The sequence below is a fragment of the Indicator indicator genome, chromosome 30 (assembly GCF_027791375.1).
Source record: "Indicator indicator isolate 239-I01 chromosome 30, UM_Iind_1.1, whole genome shotgun sequence".
Classification (NCBI taxonomy): Eukaryota; Metazoa; Chordata; class Aves; order Piciformes; family Indicatoridae; genus Indicator; species Indicator indicator.
The window spans coordinates 1,510,771-1,531,508 of NC_072039.1; the positions used below are offsets into that span (position 1 = coordinate 1,510,771).

The 20,738-nt window shown below is 44.1% G+C and overlaps 1 protein-coding gene across 1 annotated transcript in view; it reads left to right on the top strand.

The window, feature by feature from the left end:
• Window positions 1-594: 594 nt before the first annotated feature.
• NLK (nemo like kinase) overlaps window positions 595-20,738 on the top strand; it is a 53,064-nt gene continuing 32,920 nt past the window's right edge. Inside the window, exon 1 of the mRNA XM_054394381.1 lies at window positions 595-1,052. Within this exon, the coding sequence (XP_054250356.1) occupies window positions 595-1,052 (458 nt within the window). The remainder of the gene's footprint in view (window positions 1,053-20,738) is intronic.

Here is a 20,738-nt window from a genome sequence, read left to right on the forward strand (position 1 = left end):
GCCTTCGAGGAAAAGTTGCAAACTCCCAAGTTTTTTTTGCTATATTTGAGGGAGCAGGTGTCTGCGAGGAGGGAGCGATGTAGGAGGTGCCTGGGCGCTCAGGGAGGTTTCGAGGAGATAAATGGAGAGGATGTGGGAATGGAAGGGGTAGAGTTGTCAGTCCTCTCAGGGTATTCCAGGGGAGAGACTCCAAATCCTCCTTCTGGAGGGAAGGGGGATTGATCACTTGATTTCTTTTTTGCAACAACAACAACCAACAAAACAAACAAACAGCAACAAATAAAAAAAAAAGTGAAGGAAAGAACCCAAAGCAAACCCAAGCCAGTTGCCCAAGGATGGAGTGTCAGTAGCCAACCTCAGCTGGACTCGTGGGAAGAGGGCTGGTGCACTCTGGCTCACGCACACATGAAGAGATTCTCCAAATTGTTTGGCTTCACGAAGAGATAAGGCCAGCTGAGCTCAATGTTTTTAAAGGTGGGCCGTGTATGATGACACCCAACTTCTTTTAAAGTGTAGCAGATTTCATTTTTCTTTTTTTTATGGCCAAATGACAGCTTGACCCAGTTGTTATCCGATCAAAGGGCATTTTTTTGGATGTCTCTTTGTGGCACAACAGCCAACGCAAAAATGATGGCGGCTTACAATGGCGGTACGTCTGCAGCAGCAGCAGGTCACCACCACCACCATCACCACCACCTTCCTCACCTCCCTCCTCCTCACCTCCATCACCACCACCACCCTCAGCATCACTTGCATCCCGGCTCCGCAGCTGCAGTGCACCCTGTACAGCAGCATGCCTCTTCGGCGGCTGCGGCCGCGGCGGCCGCAGCTGCGGCCGCAGCCATGCTAAACCCAGGGCAGCAGCAGCCATATTTCCCATCACCGGCACCGGGTCAGGCCCCTGGACCAGCTGCAGCAGCCCCAGCTCAGGTACAAGCTGCAGCAGCTGCTGCAGTCAAAGCGCACCATCATCAGCACTCACAACATCCACAACAGCAACTGGACATTGAGCCGGACAGACCTATTGGATATGGAGCCTTTGGTGTTGTCTGGTGAGTAGAGCGAAAAAAACAAACTGAGTTTTGCCTTTTCATTTTGTTTCTATTTTTGTTATTGTTACTGTTTTTTTAACCAGATCATAATTCACTCTTGGTTTTGTCATTCAAACCAGAAGACGAGAAAGCTGCTTACTTCAGATTTTTTTGGGTTTTAATTTTTTTTTCCCTCCCCTTGGTTCTTAGAAAGTTGGCTTCACTTGTTTTTGTTGGCAGAAGGAGGTTTAGAGTGGTGAAGGAGCAACCTCTGACTAACAGGCCCACGCCGTCCATCTCTTTGGAGACAGATGCAACACGTTTTGTGTGCCTTGTACTCATTGCATTAGAATATGTGTAGTGTGGAGCTGCACTCCTGCTTCCTAAAGTTTCAGCTTAACAAATTGAGCATTAGAATATGTGTTCTGACCTGAGTTGAGAGGTAGAATTTAAAAGCCTGTGAAAATGTCTTCCTTCTTCAGTCACCTGTCAAGATCTTTGTCTAGGAGGCTGTTTGACCTGTGGGAGCATGCTGTGTGCTACCTGCAACGGAATGGCTGAACTTTGCTCTCCTCTCATAAATGCAAATGGGATTTTCTCTCTCTCTCTGGCTGTGGTGCTGCTCCAGCCCTTTCGTCCCCCCAGCCCCAGCCACTATTTCAGATTCTCTCAATGCAACATAGGCTCTTCTAATGTATTTTGTGACCACCTCCATGCAACCTGTGTAATTGTTGCTCCTCAGGGTCACTGAAGCGCAAGGTGCAGGATCTTTTACATTGTAATTTTTCTTTCACAAGTGAGTTGTTGGCTTCCTGCCTTCTGAAGTGTTCACCAGAAGCAGGAGGGACGCCTGGGTGGTGTTTGGGGGAGCAGCCGCCTTGTGCAGCACACTTCCCGTCCCACAAAGTTTGAAGCCTGCAACTGCACCCTGGCCCTGCAGACCTTGTCCGCAGCGTTCTGGTGACAAGGCTGAAGGAGTTTTGCTTTGGCTGCTGTTTGCACTTAAATTTATTTTCCCGAGGCAGAAGCTCAGGGTGGCCAAGCACTGCGCAGGACAGGCCTCAGAAAGAGAGAGACTTTATTCCTTTGTCCCAGCCCTTCGAGTTGCTGCCTTCTAACCAAAGCAGTGTTTGTAATAAAATCATGTGTGCTGAGGAAGCTGCAGGGGCTGCAGAAAGCAGCCATGGGTTAATGGTACAGTTGATCTTCTTGCCCTTAATTCAGAAGGCCGAGGGAGTGAACTGAAATGCTGAGTGCTCAGAGTCGGAGGAGAGCTGCGGTACAGCCAGCGCTGCTCCGGTCTTGTGGTGGTACAGTAGGCAAAAAAGAATGAAAAGTGACAAGAAATCTGCTGTTGAAAAAAAAAACCCTAAAGATTATTTCCATCTGCTCCTGTATTATTTTATTATTATTATTATTTGTAAAGCATGGAGTTTTTTAAACTTAATTGTTTTACAGACTTGGTTAAATTGAGATTGTTATGTAAGGTCAGACCTCCTTGGCGCTTCGGTCAGTGTTTTACTTACCTGCCTCTATTTCCTGGGCCTTTATTTCCTCAGTTTGGTTTGCCAGAATATCAGGTACAGAGATAGAGAGAGGTTTGCATTCATAATATTCAGTAGAATAAAAGGTCAGGCTTGCATATTTAAATATAATACTGGGAAGAATGCTGAGGGGAATAAAACAAGTGTAGGAAGCAGAAGGGGCTGCACATCAGGGAGGATTGGTGCCAACAGTGTCCACCCATCCCGAGCCCCTTGACTGGGCAGCTGTATCCACAGTCAGGAATTGCCACTAGTGGGACTCTGCTGGCGAAGTTGTAACTGCAGCTTTTGCTTCAAGATAACCAACAGCTTAAAGAAAAATGGAGAGGGAGGATGTTAAATAAAAGCAAAGCAGAAGCCTGGAGGACAGCACTCCCTTTTTGAGGCTGTAGGGCTGCGCAGGCTGGGAATGGCATTGGCTGAAATTCAGTTCCTCTTTACTCACGTGTTTGAGTTCAGTGGTCAGCGTTAGACTGACCTTAGCCTTAGACCAGCGTTAGCCTTTCATATTAACCTCTGTGAGTGAATGCAGGCTGCACTTAAGAGCCTCTGAGCAATAATTAAGCTGAATTTGAGCTTTCATTCAGAATAGGAAAGAGTGGCTGGGTAATTTCATTTTGGCCAATGTGAGAGTGCAGCTGAACATAAACATTGATCTGGATATTTTTAGGGTAAGTTGGCTGAGACATGAAAAATGTAGGTCTTGGTACTTTTCAGTGCTGTAACAGAATTTTCAGTGCTGTAAGGCCTAAGCTAATTCTGAGTAAGAATTCTGTTGCTTATCTGTATCTTTGAGCATGCATTGTCACTCACAGATAACTGGGGAGTTCACAGCTGCACTTCTGAGGGAAATGGAAGGGTTTTTTTTAATTCTACAGACAGTTTGAGTATTTGAAGAAGTTGTCTTTCATCTTGCTACTCAGACGTGTCATTGCATTGTCTGCAAAGACACAACTTATTCTGCAGTCAAGTTTAGCTCATCAAATAAGTAATCAGCAGTGTGTGGCACTGAGCTTCCCCTTAGCGTACAGAGAGAGATTTTGCCTTGGCAGTTGAGTTGGCATCTGTCATTAGTTCATTTGCCTGGTGCTTTGCAGTGTTTTGGGGTAGCTGGTATGCTGCTGGAGTTTTTCACTTGTGAAGAGCCAAAGCATTATGCTTCAGCATTTTCATTATTAGCTCCTGCACGCTTGTGCTGCTGCTGCTGCTGGTAGTTGTACACACGAGCTGTGTCCTCACTCAGCTGGGCATCAGGACCTTTCAAATCAGTTCTCCTTGGCAAGTCATCTCCTTCCACTACGTGCAGGTTTTAAAGTGAACTCAACCCAGGCTGGCAAAGTAGAAAAGAACCTCTGGAGCAATTGGCATGAAATTGCTATTTTTATCCTTTTTTTTTCCCTCTCGTGCTTTACATATTAGTGCAGTACCAAAGCTTGGTGTTTCTGAGCTGTGACAAGAGGAGTGGGGGGAAGTTGCTGCAGCAGGAAAGGACGTGCAGGTACCTTCCCCCAGGTCCTGCAGGTTTGCTTAACTGCGCCCTAGTTTGGCAAATGGCCACAAACCAAGGTGCATACCTAATTTGCTGCAAACAAGGCAGTTTGCTCTTGAAGTGCTGGCTACTAGCACTTTCTTGAAGTGCTGAAATAAAAAGTCATCCAAGTTTGAGTTTCAGTGACAAACTCAGTTGGTGCTGCATGTTTCAAATTACCTGCCTGGTGTTTGGAAGTCTTGTGGATGTTCTGAGAAGAAGGAGCTGTCCTTTGCAGAAGTGCTCCCTGTGTTCTGGGGAGACATGCTACTGCCATCTGGTGGGATTCTCCAAAAGAATAATAATAATTAAAGAAGAAAAAAAAAAGTATCTGTTGAACCTGCTCAGAGGTTTTGGAGTGAGGCAGAAAGCCTCTGTGTGAGACACTCATGCTGCTTTCATGCAGGATTCCTAGACCAGTGAAGAGGAACTGCAACCTCTGTGGAGGTAGACAGGGAGTAAGAATTCCTTTTATTGGAGGTTTAAGCACTGTTGCTGAGATGCTATGAAAATGTCCTGTTGGTTGGGATGCATCCACTGCCGTGGGATAAGGAGCTATGACTGCAAGGCGTGTGGGGACTGTGTTGTTCTTGTGTTGTCTCTAGCATTGAGAAGTTCTTGTCGTTCATCAAGGGCTGTGAAATCAAGGGTGGCTGTTTGATTATTAGCAGAAGGATGTTTAAAGACATCTCTGTGGGAAATCTCTTACAAATGACAGGAGAGGAAAAACGGATCTGAATTCTGGTTGGTTGTTCTCTAAAGCCCTGATTTGCACAGTTTTAAGTCATGGGGTGGTTTTCAGCCTATCTGCTTCTAATGCTTTTTTTATTCAGTGAGCCAAGCAGCAGTGTAACATTCCAAATGCTTTGTTGATGTGGAGATAGGACCTAATGCACAGGCTGCCATCTCTTCTAAAAGCAGAAGTAATTTAGCCTAAATCTACCATTCATTCCTGACCTTCAAAGGCTTGAAAATCACTAAAGTCTTTGCTAAGTAAAAAATGGAAAGAATATTGCATACAAGTGATGGTCGCCTGGACCCCAGAACTCTTTTCAGAGGGTTTATCACTGTATTGGTGCTAAGCACAGCAGCAGGAAAGACATTTCCAGGATAAAGGGATAATCTCCTGACTGTTGCTTTAAAGGAACGTGTCATGTTGAGCAAGTGTGCAACAGAGAGAATTTGCTTTGGACAAAATTGCTGGAATGAAATAAAAAAAAATAAAAAAAGATGTTACAGCTTCAAAAAAAATCCCATAAATAATGGCAGGGTAAGTTCCTCTTCTGATGTCTGATTGTGCTTTGCATAGTTGATGCAAATACTCATGCAAAAGTCCAGCCTGGTGAGCATGAAAAGTTTAGGAAAAGGTGAATTATGAAAATTTGGGTTATGAAACTCTTTAAAGAGTTTTGGTGTGGGAAGGTTTTTCTTTTGTAAGCTAAAGCTGTTTGTGTCTTCATCTTTTTGTGCAGTCCCCCAAAACTCACCTGTTGGTGGAAGACAGTACTTGAACATCAGGAGATGGCCCAGGTTAATTAGCATTTAGATGGAAGGTTGTTTGCTTTGCTTTAAACTATTTCATCATTGTATCAGTCTAAAATGATATTAATTTTTTTGTGTGTGTGATAGACTCCTTCTAGATCTTTTTGATCAGAAATTTATCCCAGAGCTCTCATTGTGAGTGAGACTTGAGCGTAACTGGAGAGGTGTAAGTAGGGAGTGGTGTCTGTGGTAGATGGGACACAATATCCACCAGAATTGGATAAAGAGGCTCTAATAATCCACCCCAATAATGTTATCCCCAGAGAAGATCCCTACAAGACATTCAAACTAAGCAAATCCAAGACAAATCCAAAGAGCCTTTTAAAGTGCTGGTGTTACAGCTGGCTAAGATGCACCAACAGTCCTAATCAAGAGCAGAACTTGGGGGTTTTCCTTAGGAGTGGAAATCACCTGCAGTGAGCTGTGTTGGGTTTTGATGGAGTGAAATTTGATTTAATAACGGGCAACAAAAATGCTGGGAAATATTTTCTAAAAGAAATCCTTCCAGGATATTTGCAGGACCTGGGTGTCTGTACCGAGTGTGGTGTTTAGCACTTCATCTCTAGGTGAAGATGAAGCTTTGCCATTCAAATGATGTGCACCTGCTTTGTCTACACAGGCTGTGACAGAAGAGAGTGAGCAGAAATTTCCAGTTAGCAAAGGTTACCACTGCCTGGTTCTCTCTGGTTGCAGAATGCAAACCCTGTGATATAAATGGCATGAGAATAGCCTGGCTTCTCCTGCAGGACATGTTTTCATCATCACCTTCCATTGACAGCTGGGGAGAGGCTCTGCTACCATCCCCTGTCCTGAGCAGGCAGTGGGTGCTGGCCAGAACCATTCCAGGCTCAGGGAGTACTGTCCTTTGGGGTTGTCACTTTCTGTGTTCTACTTCAGCAAGCTTTTCTGTTGCCTGAGTGTGTGATGCAGATAGAGAGTGACGTCCTCAGAAGAGACAAAGTCCTTTTTATCCAGTTATTTCTTGGAGGAAACCACAAGGGTGCCTAAGGCAAAAGAGGCAGTGCCGGCAGTGGGCACATTAGAGAGCAGCCTGTGTGGTGTTTCACACTTCCCATCCCAACTGGAGGAGCTGCAGGTGATGGTCTCTAATCCCCGTGGCAGTGTTTTTCAAAGGATTGCTTTGTCTAAACTGGCTTCTGACCCTATTCCATCTCCACATCAGAATACCCAGCTGGCTGCATTCCTGTATGACTTGCTGACGCTTGGGACCCTCGTGCCCCAGTGAGGGCACATGATGGGAGAAGGCATTGAGTACAGGGAGGGGACATGAGGGAAGATGGCATTGCTGAGACTCTGGAATAGGCTGCCCAGGGAGGCTGTGGCTGCCTTCTCCTTGGGGATGTGCAAGGCCAGATTGGATGAAGCCTTGAGCAGCTGAGCCTAGTTGAGAGGTGTCCCTGCCCAGGGCAGGGAGGTTGGAGTAGATATCTCTGAGGCCCCTTCCAACCTAAGCCATTCTGTGATTCTATGAAACACTCTCTTAAAAAATAAAGGTGAAAGTGTGGGGGGAGAGGGGAAAAGAATGTCTGAAATATGTTCTTTTGAGAAACCAGAAGATTGTAGGCCCTGCCACAAGCTGTAACACCTGCAGAATTCAGAGGAAAGGGAAAATTCTGGCTGTTAACATTTTTATCCGCACACAGTCGTGTGTGGCTACAAACTCCAGCAAGATTTGCAGGTGCTGCAAAACAACAGGCAGTTCAAGTGACCTGTGAAATGCTGACCTTGGCATAATTTGCACTACACTAATTTATCCAAAATGGTCCTCACCCAACTTTGTGAGGCAAAAAAAAAAAAGTTATCCACATTCCTTCCTTCTTGCATCATCTTACAAGACAATAATGAGCAATCTCATGTATTACTTAAGATGGAATTCCACCCAATTCCCAACCTCCAGTTTAAAGGCAAGGAGTTATTATGTCCATTTCATTTAATTCAGCATATTTGTGGCACAGTCATTTAAATGTTATCAGAATTTTTCTTTTCATGAAATTTTAAAAAGAAAACCCAAAACCAATCTACCCCAACTTAAACACAAAAGCTTTGCAAAATCTCCCCTATAAAAAAGCTGAGCGAGGTCATTCTTCTACTGTATTTATTTCCAAATGGAATCATAGAATGTTAGGGGCTGGCAGGGACCTCCAGAAATGGTTGAGTCATAGAATCACAGTATGTCAGGTATTAGAAGGCAGCTCTAAGGTCCCCCCAGAGTCTTCTCTTCTCCAGGCTGAACACCCCCAGCTCCCTCAGCCTGAACTCATAGCAGAGCTGCTCCAGCCCTTGGATCATCTTTGTGGCCTCCTCTGGACTCACTCAGCAGCTCTGTGTCCTCCTTATGCTGGGGACACCAGAACTGGATGCAATATTTGGGGTGGGGTCTCAGCAAAACAGAGCCAAGGGGCAGAATCCCCTCTCTTGCCCTGCTGCCCACACTCCTCTGGCTGCAGCCCAGCACACAGCTGCCTGCTGGGCTGCAGGAGGGCACTGCTGGCTCCTGGGGAGCTTCTCAGCAACCTGCGCCCCCAAAACTCTTTCTTCAGGGCTGCTCTCAACCCACTCTGCACCCAACCTGGATTTGTGTTTGGGACTGGCCCAACCCAGATGCAGGACCTTGCACTTGGCCTTGCTGAATCTCATACAGTTGGCACTGGCTCACTTCTTGAGCCTGTCAAGATCCTTCTGGATGCCATCCCTGCCCCTCAGCGAGTCCCCTGCACCACACAGCTTGGTGCCATCAGCAAACTCACTGAGGGTGCCTTCAGGACCCCTGCCCACGTGGCTGACAAAGATGTTAAACAGCACTGGACCCAGGGCAGATCTCTGGGGTTTCACTAATCCAAAACACAAATGCCTTTGGTGTTTGGCCACGGGTGTAAGCATTCCTACCAATTGTATCTGATCAAACAGAGTAGTAAATAAAGGCAAGTAACAAGTGTGTTGTGTTGTAGCAGGCTGCTTGATGTTGCCAGGCTGCTTCATTTCTTGGGGGAACAATGGGACTGAGAGTGAAAATAGCTTTGGGCAGGTGAAGTAGAAGGAAGCCTTTGGGATATGTTTGAAGTGGTTTTTTTGATGACTTCTAATGGTTGTATCTGGGGCTCATCTATCTTTAATCCTCTGGAAAGTGCTGCCTTCTAGTCTGGAATAAGGAACATTGAGCTTTTCATAGGAGAAAAGCTAACTTAGAGTTGGGTGGAGCTTACTTGAACTGAATTTGTGTTGAAATGAACAATACTTAGTTAATATAATTGGTCACCAGGTTTTAAACTGTGAGAAAAAGAAGAGAATTGAGAAGCTGCCCTAGACCTCGAACTGAGCAGAGTTTGAGACACTCAGTTTAAGGTGTAAGGCGCTTCTCAATTCTCCTTTTTTCTGGTGAAGGGAGATGTTTGGGGCAATTAATACTGTATTTTGGGTTAAACTATTTCTATAGCTTCCTGTATGACCCATCTGTTGTGCAGTTGAAGTCCTATTTGTCCAAGCTGTTCCTAAGCAAATACTGAGCAGCAGTTTTACCACCAGCTTTTCTGTACCAACGAGATCAAGCTCCCAAAGATTTTCCCCCTGGAAGCTTTGGTTGCTTGAGCATAGTGGTTTCTCAGTCAGAAAAGCTGAAGTGAAGCAGTTGAGCCCTCATTTTACACAGAATGTGGAAAGTTTTCCCCTCTCTCTGTTGGAAAAATTGAGATGGCACCTAGGGAATGCTGCAGGCTTCTTGCATGATCTGAGGGTGCTTGCTGACACCTGTGCTCTCCTTGGTATAAAGGATGCTGAGCAATGTCCAGCACTTGGTAGTAGCAACACTGTGATACAGGACTGTTCTGAGTGGTCCAGATAGAATTTCAACTGAGACAAAGAATAATTTCTTTGGTTTTGCACTTTTGTTTAAACCTTTGCCGTGCTTAGGTTTCTGTTAGTCTGCTTTCAGTGCTGGAGATTTCCTCAGATTAGGACTGGCTGCTTTGTTGAATTTGTTGAAAAATGGAAGTCATTAAAACAGAGAATGAGATAATAGAGGGGCAATTTAGGTTTCTAAAAACCTTCTGGAATATGCAAAGTGAGATGAAAAGTTGGATCTGCACTCAGAACAGCTTCTAGGGCTTGCTGAACACTCATTTATTTCTGCTCAAAAGAACTCAGTAAGAAGAAGCTTGGCTCAGTTACTGCAGTTTCCTCTGTAACCTTTAGAATCTAAGAGCAAGTATTTGATTAGAGCCTGAGTTATAAATATTGTTATGAGACTGATTTATCTGAAGCTGTTCAGGTTTTGTCTCTGGAATTGATGTCAGTGGCATGGCTGGGACTTAACAGCTGGTGTTGGTTTGAAACGTCTCTGCTGGGTTGTTTGGGGGCTGTGATCAATGCCTGCTCCCATTGCTCAGCCCAGGTGTGCACAACGATGGCATCATGCTCTGGAAACAAAGCAGAGTCTCAGTTTTCAGACCATAGCCAGAATTTGTGCCAGTTTGAGTCTGCCCTAAATTATCTGAAAGGGTTGGGGAATTCTTACAGTGATAAAGAATAGTTTTTGGGTCCCACAGCTTTAGTGTCCTTCCACTGGTGAGCAGAGCTGTTAGCACCCTGGTGTGAGCTGCTGAGGGGGGGAGCTGGGCAGACCTCCTCCCACCTTACCCACTGATGGCAATAACACAACGTGGTGGTGTGTGTGCTGGGGATGGATGGGAGCAGAAGCCTGTGCAGCTGGGGAGTGGGATGAGGATGGAGGAACTGGGAGAATCCCTGCTGAGTGTGAAATGTCATCGGCCAGGGCCGGAACTGTGTCTTGCATCTGCACTGGTGACCTTTCTCAACACTGACAGTTATCCTGCCTGGGCTGGAACAGTGCAGATTGGTTCTCAAACACAGGAAGGAGCTTTACAGCTCTCAGCGTTGTCTGATGTGGGTGTGTTCAGCTGTTCTGAAGTTAAATGCTGTGGGAATGGCCAAAAGCTCAGGGTTCTGAATGGAAGGTGTCACAGAGGAGGTGCTGTGACTTCTGCTCTGTTGTGAGTCAAACTGTTACATCCCAGCTTGTAACAGCAGACCCCTGAGTGAGGCAGGAGATGCTTAAATGAAAGTGGCTTCTGGCAGGCAGTAGGGATACATATGTAAAGGAGAAAGGTTGCTGTGGGTAATGCATTTATTTATTGATAACAGTGTTTGACCATAATAAGCAGTCACAGGGAAACAGTGAATGGGAGTGGAATTGGAAAGGGATGGGGAGTGAATGGAGTGGTAGCTAAAGGTGGTACAAACCATAGCAATTATCTGCTCTCTACATACAGAGAGGTGAGAAAGATTAATGTTGTTATTGTAGCAGTAAGCTGTGCTTTAAAAGAAATGACAGAGGTAACATATTTTCATTCCTTTTTTTCTTCTCCACACTGTTCTAAGTGTCCTTTTCCTCCCTTCCACCCCTTTTTCTTACTTTCCAGTCTCATCTGTGGCACTTTGTATGCAGTGCAGCTTATCAACAGTGTGTTTAAATGAAGACTGAATTGTGGAAAAGAAATACTTCTCCTCTGTGGAAATCACCAGGGAACTCCATCCATAGTGCATTGGAGAAGTAACCTGGAGAAGACAAAGTCACCTGCTCTAGGGAGATGTTTAGCACTCCTCCCTGTGTCCTGTGTGCCATAGGAACAGGCCACTGGCTGGCCTGTGGATGCAAAATGTATGCAAACACTTGTGATTCAGGCATGCAGGTGTCAGAGCTGAGTATCTTTAGTAAAATGCCCATTCTCCTATGGCCAGAAATGCCCTTACTTGGCCAAAGTGTTGTGTGCTCAAATCCTTAGGGTGCTGATCCATTTAATATTGCAGAGAGCACCGAGAGCCTCCATCAGGGAAACTGGCATCATGTTTTTCTAGATTTCTATAATTTTCCTGCTGGGGATTTCAATAATCATGTTACAAATGGCAGTTGTGTTCCACTGAACTCAGGTGTGTAATGTGTGAGTAATACAACAAGGTGCAAATGCAACACTGGAGTACATGGGCACATACAGCTTCCCAGAGAGGGAACAAGAGACTGAAGAGACTGGAAGAACTGTGTTGGGTGAGCACAGCCTCTCACCAAAATCCATTGCTGTCCAATGCACCAAACACCACAGCGATCTGGATTTGGGATTGATACTTAAAGCTGTGCCTCCTTTTGTTACTGGGTGTGATGGCTAAATGGAGGTGGAGTGATTTCTATCAGCTTGTATCTGACTTCAGACAGTAAATAACCTCCATGGCCATGGCTGCCTTGGGAGCAGGACCATATAGAGTCTTGAAAAGCGCTTAGTAAGAATTTGAGCTTTAATCACAAGGCCTGTAGCAGAATCAGTGTGCCCTAGTAGTATCATTCTTTAATTTCCTGATGTGGTGTTTATCTGTAAAGGTTGGGAAGCGCTTGGGCGTGAGTGGAATTTTGATGCCGATGTTGGCCGTGATGCCGGAATGGTTGTAGCAGAATCATTGGGGAGAATGTGTCCTTTGATAAATGACCTGCTGCTAGGTCTTTAATGGTGTGATGGTATTTATATGGCATCTGGAGGAAAAAAAAAAAAATCCAGAGCTTTCTGATCAAGAAATCTTGCAGGAAATTATGTGGTGAAGTAAAAGATAGCAGGAAATGCAGGAATCCTGGAGCTCCAGGGAGGGGTTTTCTTGCCCTCATTCTCTTTCATATGCAAATACATTTTAATAGGTGCATAAAAATTGCTCACCAGAGAAGCTGATGGTTTGGCTTCCTTGTCACTGGGAGTGGTGCTGCTCCATGTATTAACCCTACAGCTTTGCCTGGGTTCATGTTTTCTCCGTTATTCTGGTACCACCAGGCGGTGCTCTTAGAGTTTTCCTCCTTTTGTAACCTAAATGTAGTGTCAGATGAGAGCCTTCCCTTAATGGGAGGAATGAAGCTGCAGATGGTGTTGAGCTGGTGGCCGAGTCGTTCTCCTGGCTTTCAGCTACATCATTAGTTTTTTTCTGAAAAGCTACTTGACTTTTCCTTTGCTCTTGAAGGTGTGCCTGGAGCTTTTAATTTCAGCTAAAGCATTTTATTGCTTCATTTAATGTAAATTCTTGTAACTATTGAGGAATTTTTGTCCATGAATGGCAAAACTTATTCCACAAAAGTGGCAGCAAATTGCAGAAAGGAGCAATCATCTTCTGCTGAGACCTGCGCTAGCACTTGTGGAGCTCCTCAGGGGAGACTTGACAGCCAGTGTGGTTGCACATTAGAAAAGAGAAGGTCTGCCCAGGTCCAGGTCAGTGGACTTTGTTTCACTGAGAACCATTTCATTCTTCCTTTAACTGTTTTGGATCCTGATTAGTAGGTTGAGGTTGTATCACAGCCCATTCTGACCCCTCTGCACTTCTGTGTGGCACTTCTGTCTGGAGTGGAAGCTGCAGTGCACTGAACTGAGCAGACGTGTGTGTCTTTCTGCCTTCTCACACAGTTCCTTTTTGGCTTCCTCCTGCCTTCCTTTTTAAAGGCCCTTGACAACTGATACAAAACAATTTGAAAGCCCTAAATAAGAGCTTTCCCCCCCTCCCAAGAGATTCCATAGCAAGCAGAACAAGAGCCTTGTTAAAAAGGCTGTTCTCACACAGCAGCGTTCTTCTGACGTTTCTCCAAGTTCTGGGGGGCTCCTTTCCCTCAGATCCCTTATTTGGAGGGAGAACATCTTGCAGGTAAGCTTTACAGATGAAGGAAGGGAGTACACTGGTTATTCCCAGGCTGCTGGCAATCCCTCTTTTGCAATTGTATCCATTCTTAGGCTAGTGTCTTTAGATAAATGAAGATGAGAATGTTCTGAATTTGGTGCTGTCTGACTCTCCTGCGTTCTCCCCAAGTGCTTTTGAAATCCTGCAGCCCAGACCTCCTTGATCTTCATTTGGAGCTTGTGGGTATGTTGATGAAGCAAAATTATTCCTTTTTTTGTTATTGTTCTGACTGGCTGAAGGGACATGGATCAAATAGGTCATGGAAAGACAGGAGATTTGTAGAATTAATGTGCATAATGTAATGCTGCAGAGGGTTACAGATGGAGAAATCGTGATTCCTGTTTCAATTGCAAGGACCTAGCCAGAACAAACAAGGATAGACAGGGCTGAAAGTGACATCTTGGAAAATGAAGAGCTGCCAATAGTTTTGTTCAGGGCACAAGGCCTCCAAGTTATCATTCTGGAAACTGATCTTGTTACCATGATGTGCAGTTAAAGGACAGTGGAGTGTAAGGGTTTATGTTTCCTTGGAGTTCAGCAGATGGAAATTAAATAAACCAAACACAAAACCAACTGAGGGTTCTAGCTAGAAAAATCCCCAGCTCTTAAAGGGAGATAATCAGAATTAGTAGGATCTAGAATCTACCTTATTTTATGTCTAAATTCAAATTGCTGGGATGACAAGCTCCCAAGTAGTAATTGCTGTTCATTTAATTAGGAGAAACTCTGCTTTGCCTTAGTCCTTTATTCTTCTCAGTCTTTTGAATGGATCAAATGCATTCACTGCTGCTGTCCATGCACATGTCTTGTGCATGGGGTTGTTCAGGCTGGAGAAGAGGAGGCTGAGGAGGTAGAGGCTTATTGCTCTCTACAATTCCCTGAAAGGAGGTTGAAGCAAGGAGGGGGACAGCCCAGGGCAGTGCTGGAGTCACCATCCCTGGAGGTGTTCAAGCAGCCTGTGGATCTGGTGTTTAGGGACATGGTTTAGTGTTGACCCTTCAGTGCTGGGCCGAAGGTTGGACTGGAAGATCTTGGAGGTCTCTTCCCACTAAATAGATTCTGTGATTCTATGATGTTTTCAGGATTTTGTTGTTTTGTTTTTTTTTTTTCTCATCCTTGCTGCCAACTTCAGAAATACCTGATTTGAAAGACTCAGTTTTAATTTAGGAGCTGTGTTTGGTTAATGATGGAGTTGCTCAGCCAGGCTTGGGGCAGTCCATCCACTGTGCCTGTGCAGGCAGTCATGGGACAGTAGCCTGAATTGTCAGGCTGGTGCTATAGGAGCTAATATTCAGGTCATGAACTGGAACAAAAGGATTTGAAATGAAGACCTGCTAGAATTCTTCTCAGCTTCAAATCTTAAGGCCATTAAAAGCTGCCATTTCTGATCTGGCAGAGCGAGATGTTTGTCTTTTCCATGTGGGTCCAGACTGCTTCTCGAGAGGGGACACCTCAGTGAGTGCTCTGTGGAATCCTTCTGTGTCAGTGGCTAAAGAACAAGTAGCACAAGTCCTGCCTGCTCCCAGTCTTTGTGCATAATAATTCTACCAAAGAATGTCCTAAAGCAAAACTGTTAGGCAAAAGTATTCTTGTAGGAAAAACTCTCTTTTACCATAGGTCATCTGATTAATTCAAGTGACTAAGAGTTGTGTTTAACAGCTTAGCTAAAAGCAGTTTTGAATTCTGAAGCGGAAAGTCCCTTTTATTTGGTTTTTAAGTTATTAAAGATAGCACAAGGTATCAAAGTGCTTCCCTGAGCATATTTGCTCATTGATTGCATTTGAGAAGCCAGGATTAAGGTCTTCTGCTGTGCTTTTGATGGCAGGGCGCTGACACGCTAACCCAAGCCCATCGTCTGAATTCCAGTTTTGCCCCTGCTGAGGGAGAAAAAGCATATCTGTTCTTTAGTTTTGCATTGTTTATTGTTTTCTGAAGCAGCTGAAGAAAAGTAGGTGAATGTTGACAGAATCGGGACCGGCCCTGACCTACTTGTGGCTTCTTCTCTGATCTCTGTCTCAGGCATGCCACCTGATCGGTTTTCTGCTACTGTTTACTCATCCAAAGCTTCATCAAAACCATGAAGGACTGGCAGCTGTTTGGTAATTTGAATATTAAATGTATATATCATCACTCCTACAGTTGTTCCCAAGAAGAATTTGTCACCTCTCATGACTCAGTAAAGGGAATCCTTCTGTAATCATTTCTATTTCCTACTGTGCTAATTTTTAACCTTTGGGTTTAAAGTGCTTTGGAGCCATTAATTTTATTCCCTTTGAATCATCTTCCATGAGCCTGTGTTTTACTTTAGAATGTCCCAAGACTGGAGTTACACCCAGGGTAGTGATTTATGCTATCAGGAGGTTTTTGGCTGACTCAGAGCATCATACAGCAGGAGTTTTGAGTCAGTTCATGGAGATCAGTTCAAACTAAAAATAGCTTTGACACAAACAGGTTAGACCAGAGCCTGGCAATCTGACTTTGGGTAAAGCTGTGAAACCAAACCAGCTGCTGTGTAGGGGAATAAATTCCTTTGATTTATAACAGTTGAGGCTGGTTTTTTGGGAGGGAGAAGGAAGAATCAGACCTCCCTTGCTGATCCTGTCATCTTTTCAAGAGCTGTGCTGTCTGCTTGAGTGTGCAGCCTCCTTGTGCCTGCTTTCTGGGGCACTCTGAGATGAACAGGACTTGGTGGTCTTTTTTTGTTTGTTTGGCTGACAGGTTTTGCAGACATTTACTAATAGAATAAAATCAAACTTTTCACTGGTGTGTAGGAATGCCACTCTGCCAGCATCAGCCCTTGGAGAGGGACAGGGGACAAGGCTTTTCAACAAACCTTTGAACTTTGCTGCTCTGGCTTGTAACACCTCTTACAGCTTCAAGCAGTGACTTTCCCTGCTGGCCAGTGAGCATTTCACGCCTTCAGGCCCTGGTCAGATGTATTCAGTGAAGGCACAAAGCTAATGTAATAAATATTGTGTAAAGATGGGATTAAAGGAGCAGGACTGAGTGCTCTCTGCTTTACTTGTGAGTGTTAGTCGAGAATTCTGTGACGTGGAATCCTAAAATGGCTTAGGTTGGAAGGGACCTTAAGAGATCATCTGCTCCAGCCTCCTGTGTTCTGTTTTGCAATAGCCAACAGACTGCACAGCAGCCAGCAGAGCTGCAGTAACTTAGCATTCACTTTGTACCTGAAGCCCATTTATATTTTGGTCTCTGAAGGGTTTGGTGTGGTCAATAATATCAATGATTAATGTTTCAGTTATTGTTCACTGTAATGAATTTCTGACTTCTACTTCACTCTGAAAATATCCTGGAAACAGAAACAAAAATAAAGTCAACAGTGGAGACCAGGAAAAATCAGCCAGCACTGATTTTATGCTGATTATTTCTTTTGCACCTGCCTTATTATGCCATTATTAAACATTCAGATGGGTTTGCAATCGAAATATTTCTCAGTTCTGAAGCTTAGTGTTCATTCGCTGGCATCACCAAATCATCTGCACAGGTATGCTGTGCTGCAGATGAACATGAGGTGTGATACTGGTGTAGCAATGATGCCCTGTCTTGCAGAACACCCCCCATTCTTTATTTCAGTGATGGTTCTCTGCTTTATCACATGTTAAATCTTGGGAGGTGTTACAAAGGTAGAAGGTTAAGGTAGAAGGTACAAAGGTAGAAGGTTAAGGTCCTTAAGGTTAAAGGACTTGGACTTTGACAAGAACAATACTGACTGCTAAATCTTCAATACCAAGCAGTTACTTACTAAAAATATACAGAAGTAGGGACTTTCTTTTATCTGACAATTTGGATTTTGCAAATTTTACAATATTTTGGTCATTTGAGTAGTAAACCAAATGCTCTCCCATGGAATTATCAGCACTGGTTACACATCCTGCCCATGGGCAGGCATGGAAGCATTTGAAACCTCTTGGCTCTCAGCAAGCTGTTAACTCCAAGGTGCTATTTACCTGTCTGGTTTAGTCCATCACTTTAATATCTTAATATTTCTGAAACTGCCCTTTTGAGTGTAATGAAAAGGGGTAGTCGTGACTCCAACCTAATTGAGACTGTCAAGGAAATAGGTGGAATTTTTACAGCGCTCTGAGACTTGATGGTATGTGACAGAGGATCATTCACTTCACTGGCCCATGCTAATGGGAGACTGATGGCTCTTTAAACTCCCTGGTAACAAATATATGCCTGATTTAGTTTTGGCTTTGAATTCTTTGCAAGGTTGTGAGTCTTTCTTAAATCTTTATTAACATATACTGAAATAAAAGGAAATTTATTTCAGCTTCCAAACATATTCCATAACCCCAAAGCATCTTCTAGGTGTTTGGGTTGTAGAGGTTATGAGTTTATTTCACACCTGGGTTTTGACACATCCTTTCTGGTCCTACAGTAATTCAAGGAAGGAATGACTGATGTTGATCATGGAATCATAGAGTGGTTTGGGTTGGAAGAGACCTCCAAAGGTCATCCAGTCCAACCCCCCTGCAGTCAGCAGGGACATCCTCCACTAGAGTAGGTTGGTCAGAAACTTGTCGAGCCTGACTTTGAATATCTCCAGGGAGGGAGCTTCAACCACCTCCCTGGGTAACCTGTTGCAGTGTGCCAGCACCCTCATGGTGCAGAACTTGTTCCTAACACCCAAGCTAAATCTCTTCTTCTCTAATTTCAAACCATTACCCCTTGTCCTATCACTGCAGGCCTCTGGGAACAGTCCCTCTGCAGCCTTCTTGTAGCCCCCTTCAGCTACTGGAAGGCTGCTATTAGATTCTGCCTGGAGCCTTCTCTTCTCGAGACTGAGCAACCCCAGCTCCCTCAGCAGAGGTGCTCCAGCTCCCCTGATCACATAGAAATCATTATTCAGGGAAAAAAAAAAAAGCTGCAATTTACAATAATTTGCATGAATAAAAAGTACAGAGGAAGCATCAGAACAACTGATGTGCAATTTACCTTGTGTGCAACAAGGAGGAAGCTGCCTTAGTGTAGTTGGGCTCTTTAGCACTGTTGTCAAAATACAGAAAGGATTATCTTCAGGTTGAGCTGCCACTGAGAGAAAAAGCTGTGTCGTGCCTGGAGGAGGCAGCACTAAAAGAACTTCTGTCAGATGTGATGTTGGTTTTGTTCCTGAGCTCTTAGTTTTGGTTTATTCAGTAGAGCAGGAATTGAGATGTCTCTGGTTAGTGCTGGCCGTGGTGGTGGGAATTGCAGCAGCATTTCAGATTAATGTATATTTTATTTGATGTTTTGTTAAAGTTCTCATGCCAGACAGATAAATAAAAACACTCTTGTCTGAACTAATTTCTGTTGAAGGGAATGGCAGCTGAGGAGCGTTCAGAGTTGTGATGCTGCCTTCTCTGTTGCTGCAGTAAATATTGATGTTCTGATAAGGAGCAGGCAGGGGATAAGCTGAAACTTGAAAGGTTATTAAGTAAGATTTGCCTCTTCCAAGTAAAAACCTTGATGAATGTTCATAGATTTATTATTACTACAGAATGTGGGGAAATGAGTACAAATAGCAGCATTTCATGAAGTTAAAAGTTACTGTAAGCCTCAAACAACAAACATCTCAAAGTGCTGAGGCTTTATACTTACTCAGCAGGTACAGCTCTTCCCTTGGTGGGTAGCAAGGACACTGGAGTGTAATTCCTTTGGAGTGAAGCAATGTTTCAAATATTTAGTGAAGTAGTGTTTCAAGTATTTGTTGCAGACTTTGGTTTGAATACTCTTCTGATTTGTTCATGTGCTGGCAAAGAGCCAAACATGATAGCAGTGAAAAAATGAAATGGCTGGAACACGACAGGCTTCACCTGGAAGATGAATGACTCAGAGCTTGAGGTGTGCTTGCTGCCAGTGATCAGTGCATGGCTTCAGTGGGGTGCTGAGGCTAAAAGGAGTTTGGGCAGGAGGAGATGTTCAGTCCTCCCACCCCAGGGAGAGGGTGGTAGGGAGGAGGAGAGGCACGAAGGAAAGCGGACAGTGACCATCAAGACGTTGGGGATGGTTAGTGCAGGAAGCCAGGTGTCTGTCTGGAGGATATGACCAGAGACTTTATTAACCTACTTTGCTGTGGAGGTGCAGATTTATTCTAGGAACTGTGCCAGTGCCTGGAGGCTTGTTGGACAGGGGGAAGAAGCTTTCTCTTTTGGGTTTTCCTTGGTTGGCTAGTGGGAACAGGGATGGAGGTCAGTGAATTGGGCCAGGAATGGAGTGATTCATGAAATCCTGGTATATGCTTTAAAAATAGAGAGAAAAGAAGGACAAAAATACATTGGGATTTATAAGTTATTTATTTAGGAACATCACAGGCCCTGCAGAGCTGTGCCAGTGACTGAAAAAAAAAAAAAAAGGAAAAGGAGAAAAGAATTGCTTTTGTGGAATTTAAACCCATACCTAAATAAATGTCCTGGATAGTGCAATCACTTCTTCTAGCTGTGGTTCACACAGGCAGTTGAGAAGTAAATAAAAAGGTCTCAAGCATAGCCAGAAAATTTACTGTAAATGGGGAAATAAATTTGATTTGGAAAGCAGTTTCAATTTTAAGCTTCCATGAAGGAAGACAAATTAAACATTTTTAAAGATATTAACCGTAACAGTATCCCTTTAATTTTCTCTCCTTTCTTTTAAGTAAGATACTCTGAATCAATTTCTGTTCAAGGAGACAGATTTCTTGCAGTAATCAGTTTTGCTTTTAGCTCTGATTTTTAAAGAATAAGTGATAATGGTGCACATGCTCGAGGGTGTGATTAGAAGGCAACATTAAAAGGCTTTTTAGGACATCTCTGGTAGAAAAAGGAGCGCTGGAGAGGTCTGCATTTGGCAGCTGAGCAAGATGTGAATAAAGCATACCTTTGAAGTGTGGCAGGAAGAAAAAGTTGCTTAACCCTTTCCCATGAAGTCCCTCCTAGTGCAAGTTAAACCTAGGTATTTCCTTCAGGTCGCTCTCTGAAAGTTACAAATCAAACCTGGGAGCTTGTGCTTTACTCTTTGCTTTCCCTGGCTGGATGCTGGGGCTCTAAAAAAGACCACCTGCCATGAACAGCCATTAGAAAGGCTTGGCTGGTTCCACTCTCTTACAGCACAGGTTTTGGGGAGTGCCTTGAAGTAGTTTGTTTTTTTTTATTGCCTTGCAGTATGCTGAGGAATATGTTGAGAAAACTTAATGGAAAGCTGAGCATGCACATGGGTAGTAAGCTAATTAAATTTTCTTTTCCTGCTAAAGGGACTTATTTTCTGTTCAGTGTCTTTAAGACACACACAAACTTCTGTTCAAGTGCAAGTTTCTGGATGTAAACCCCACTTGCCTTAATTTTAGGAAGATATTTAGCTGGCAGAAGATGTTTTTTGTAGGTT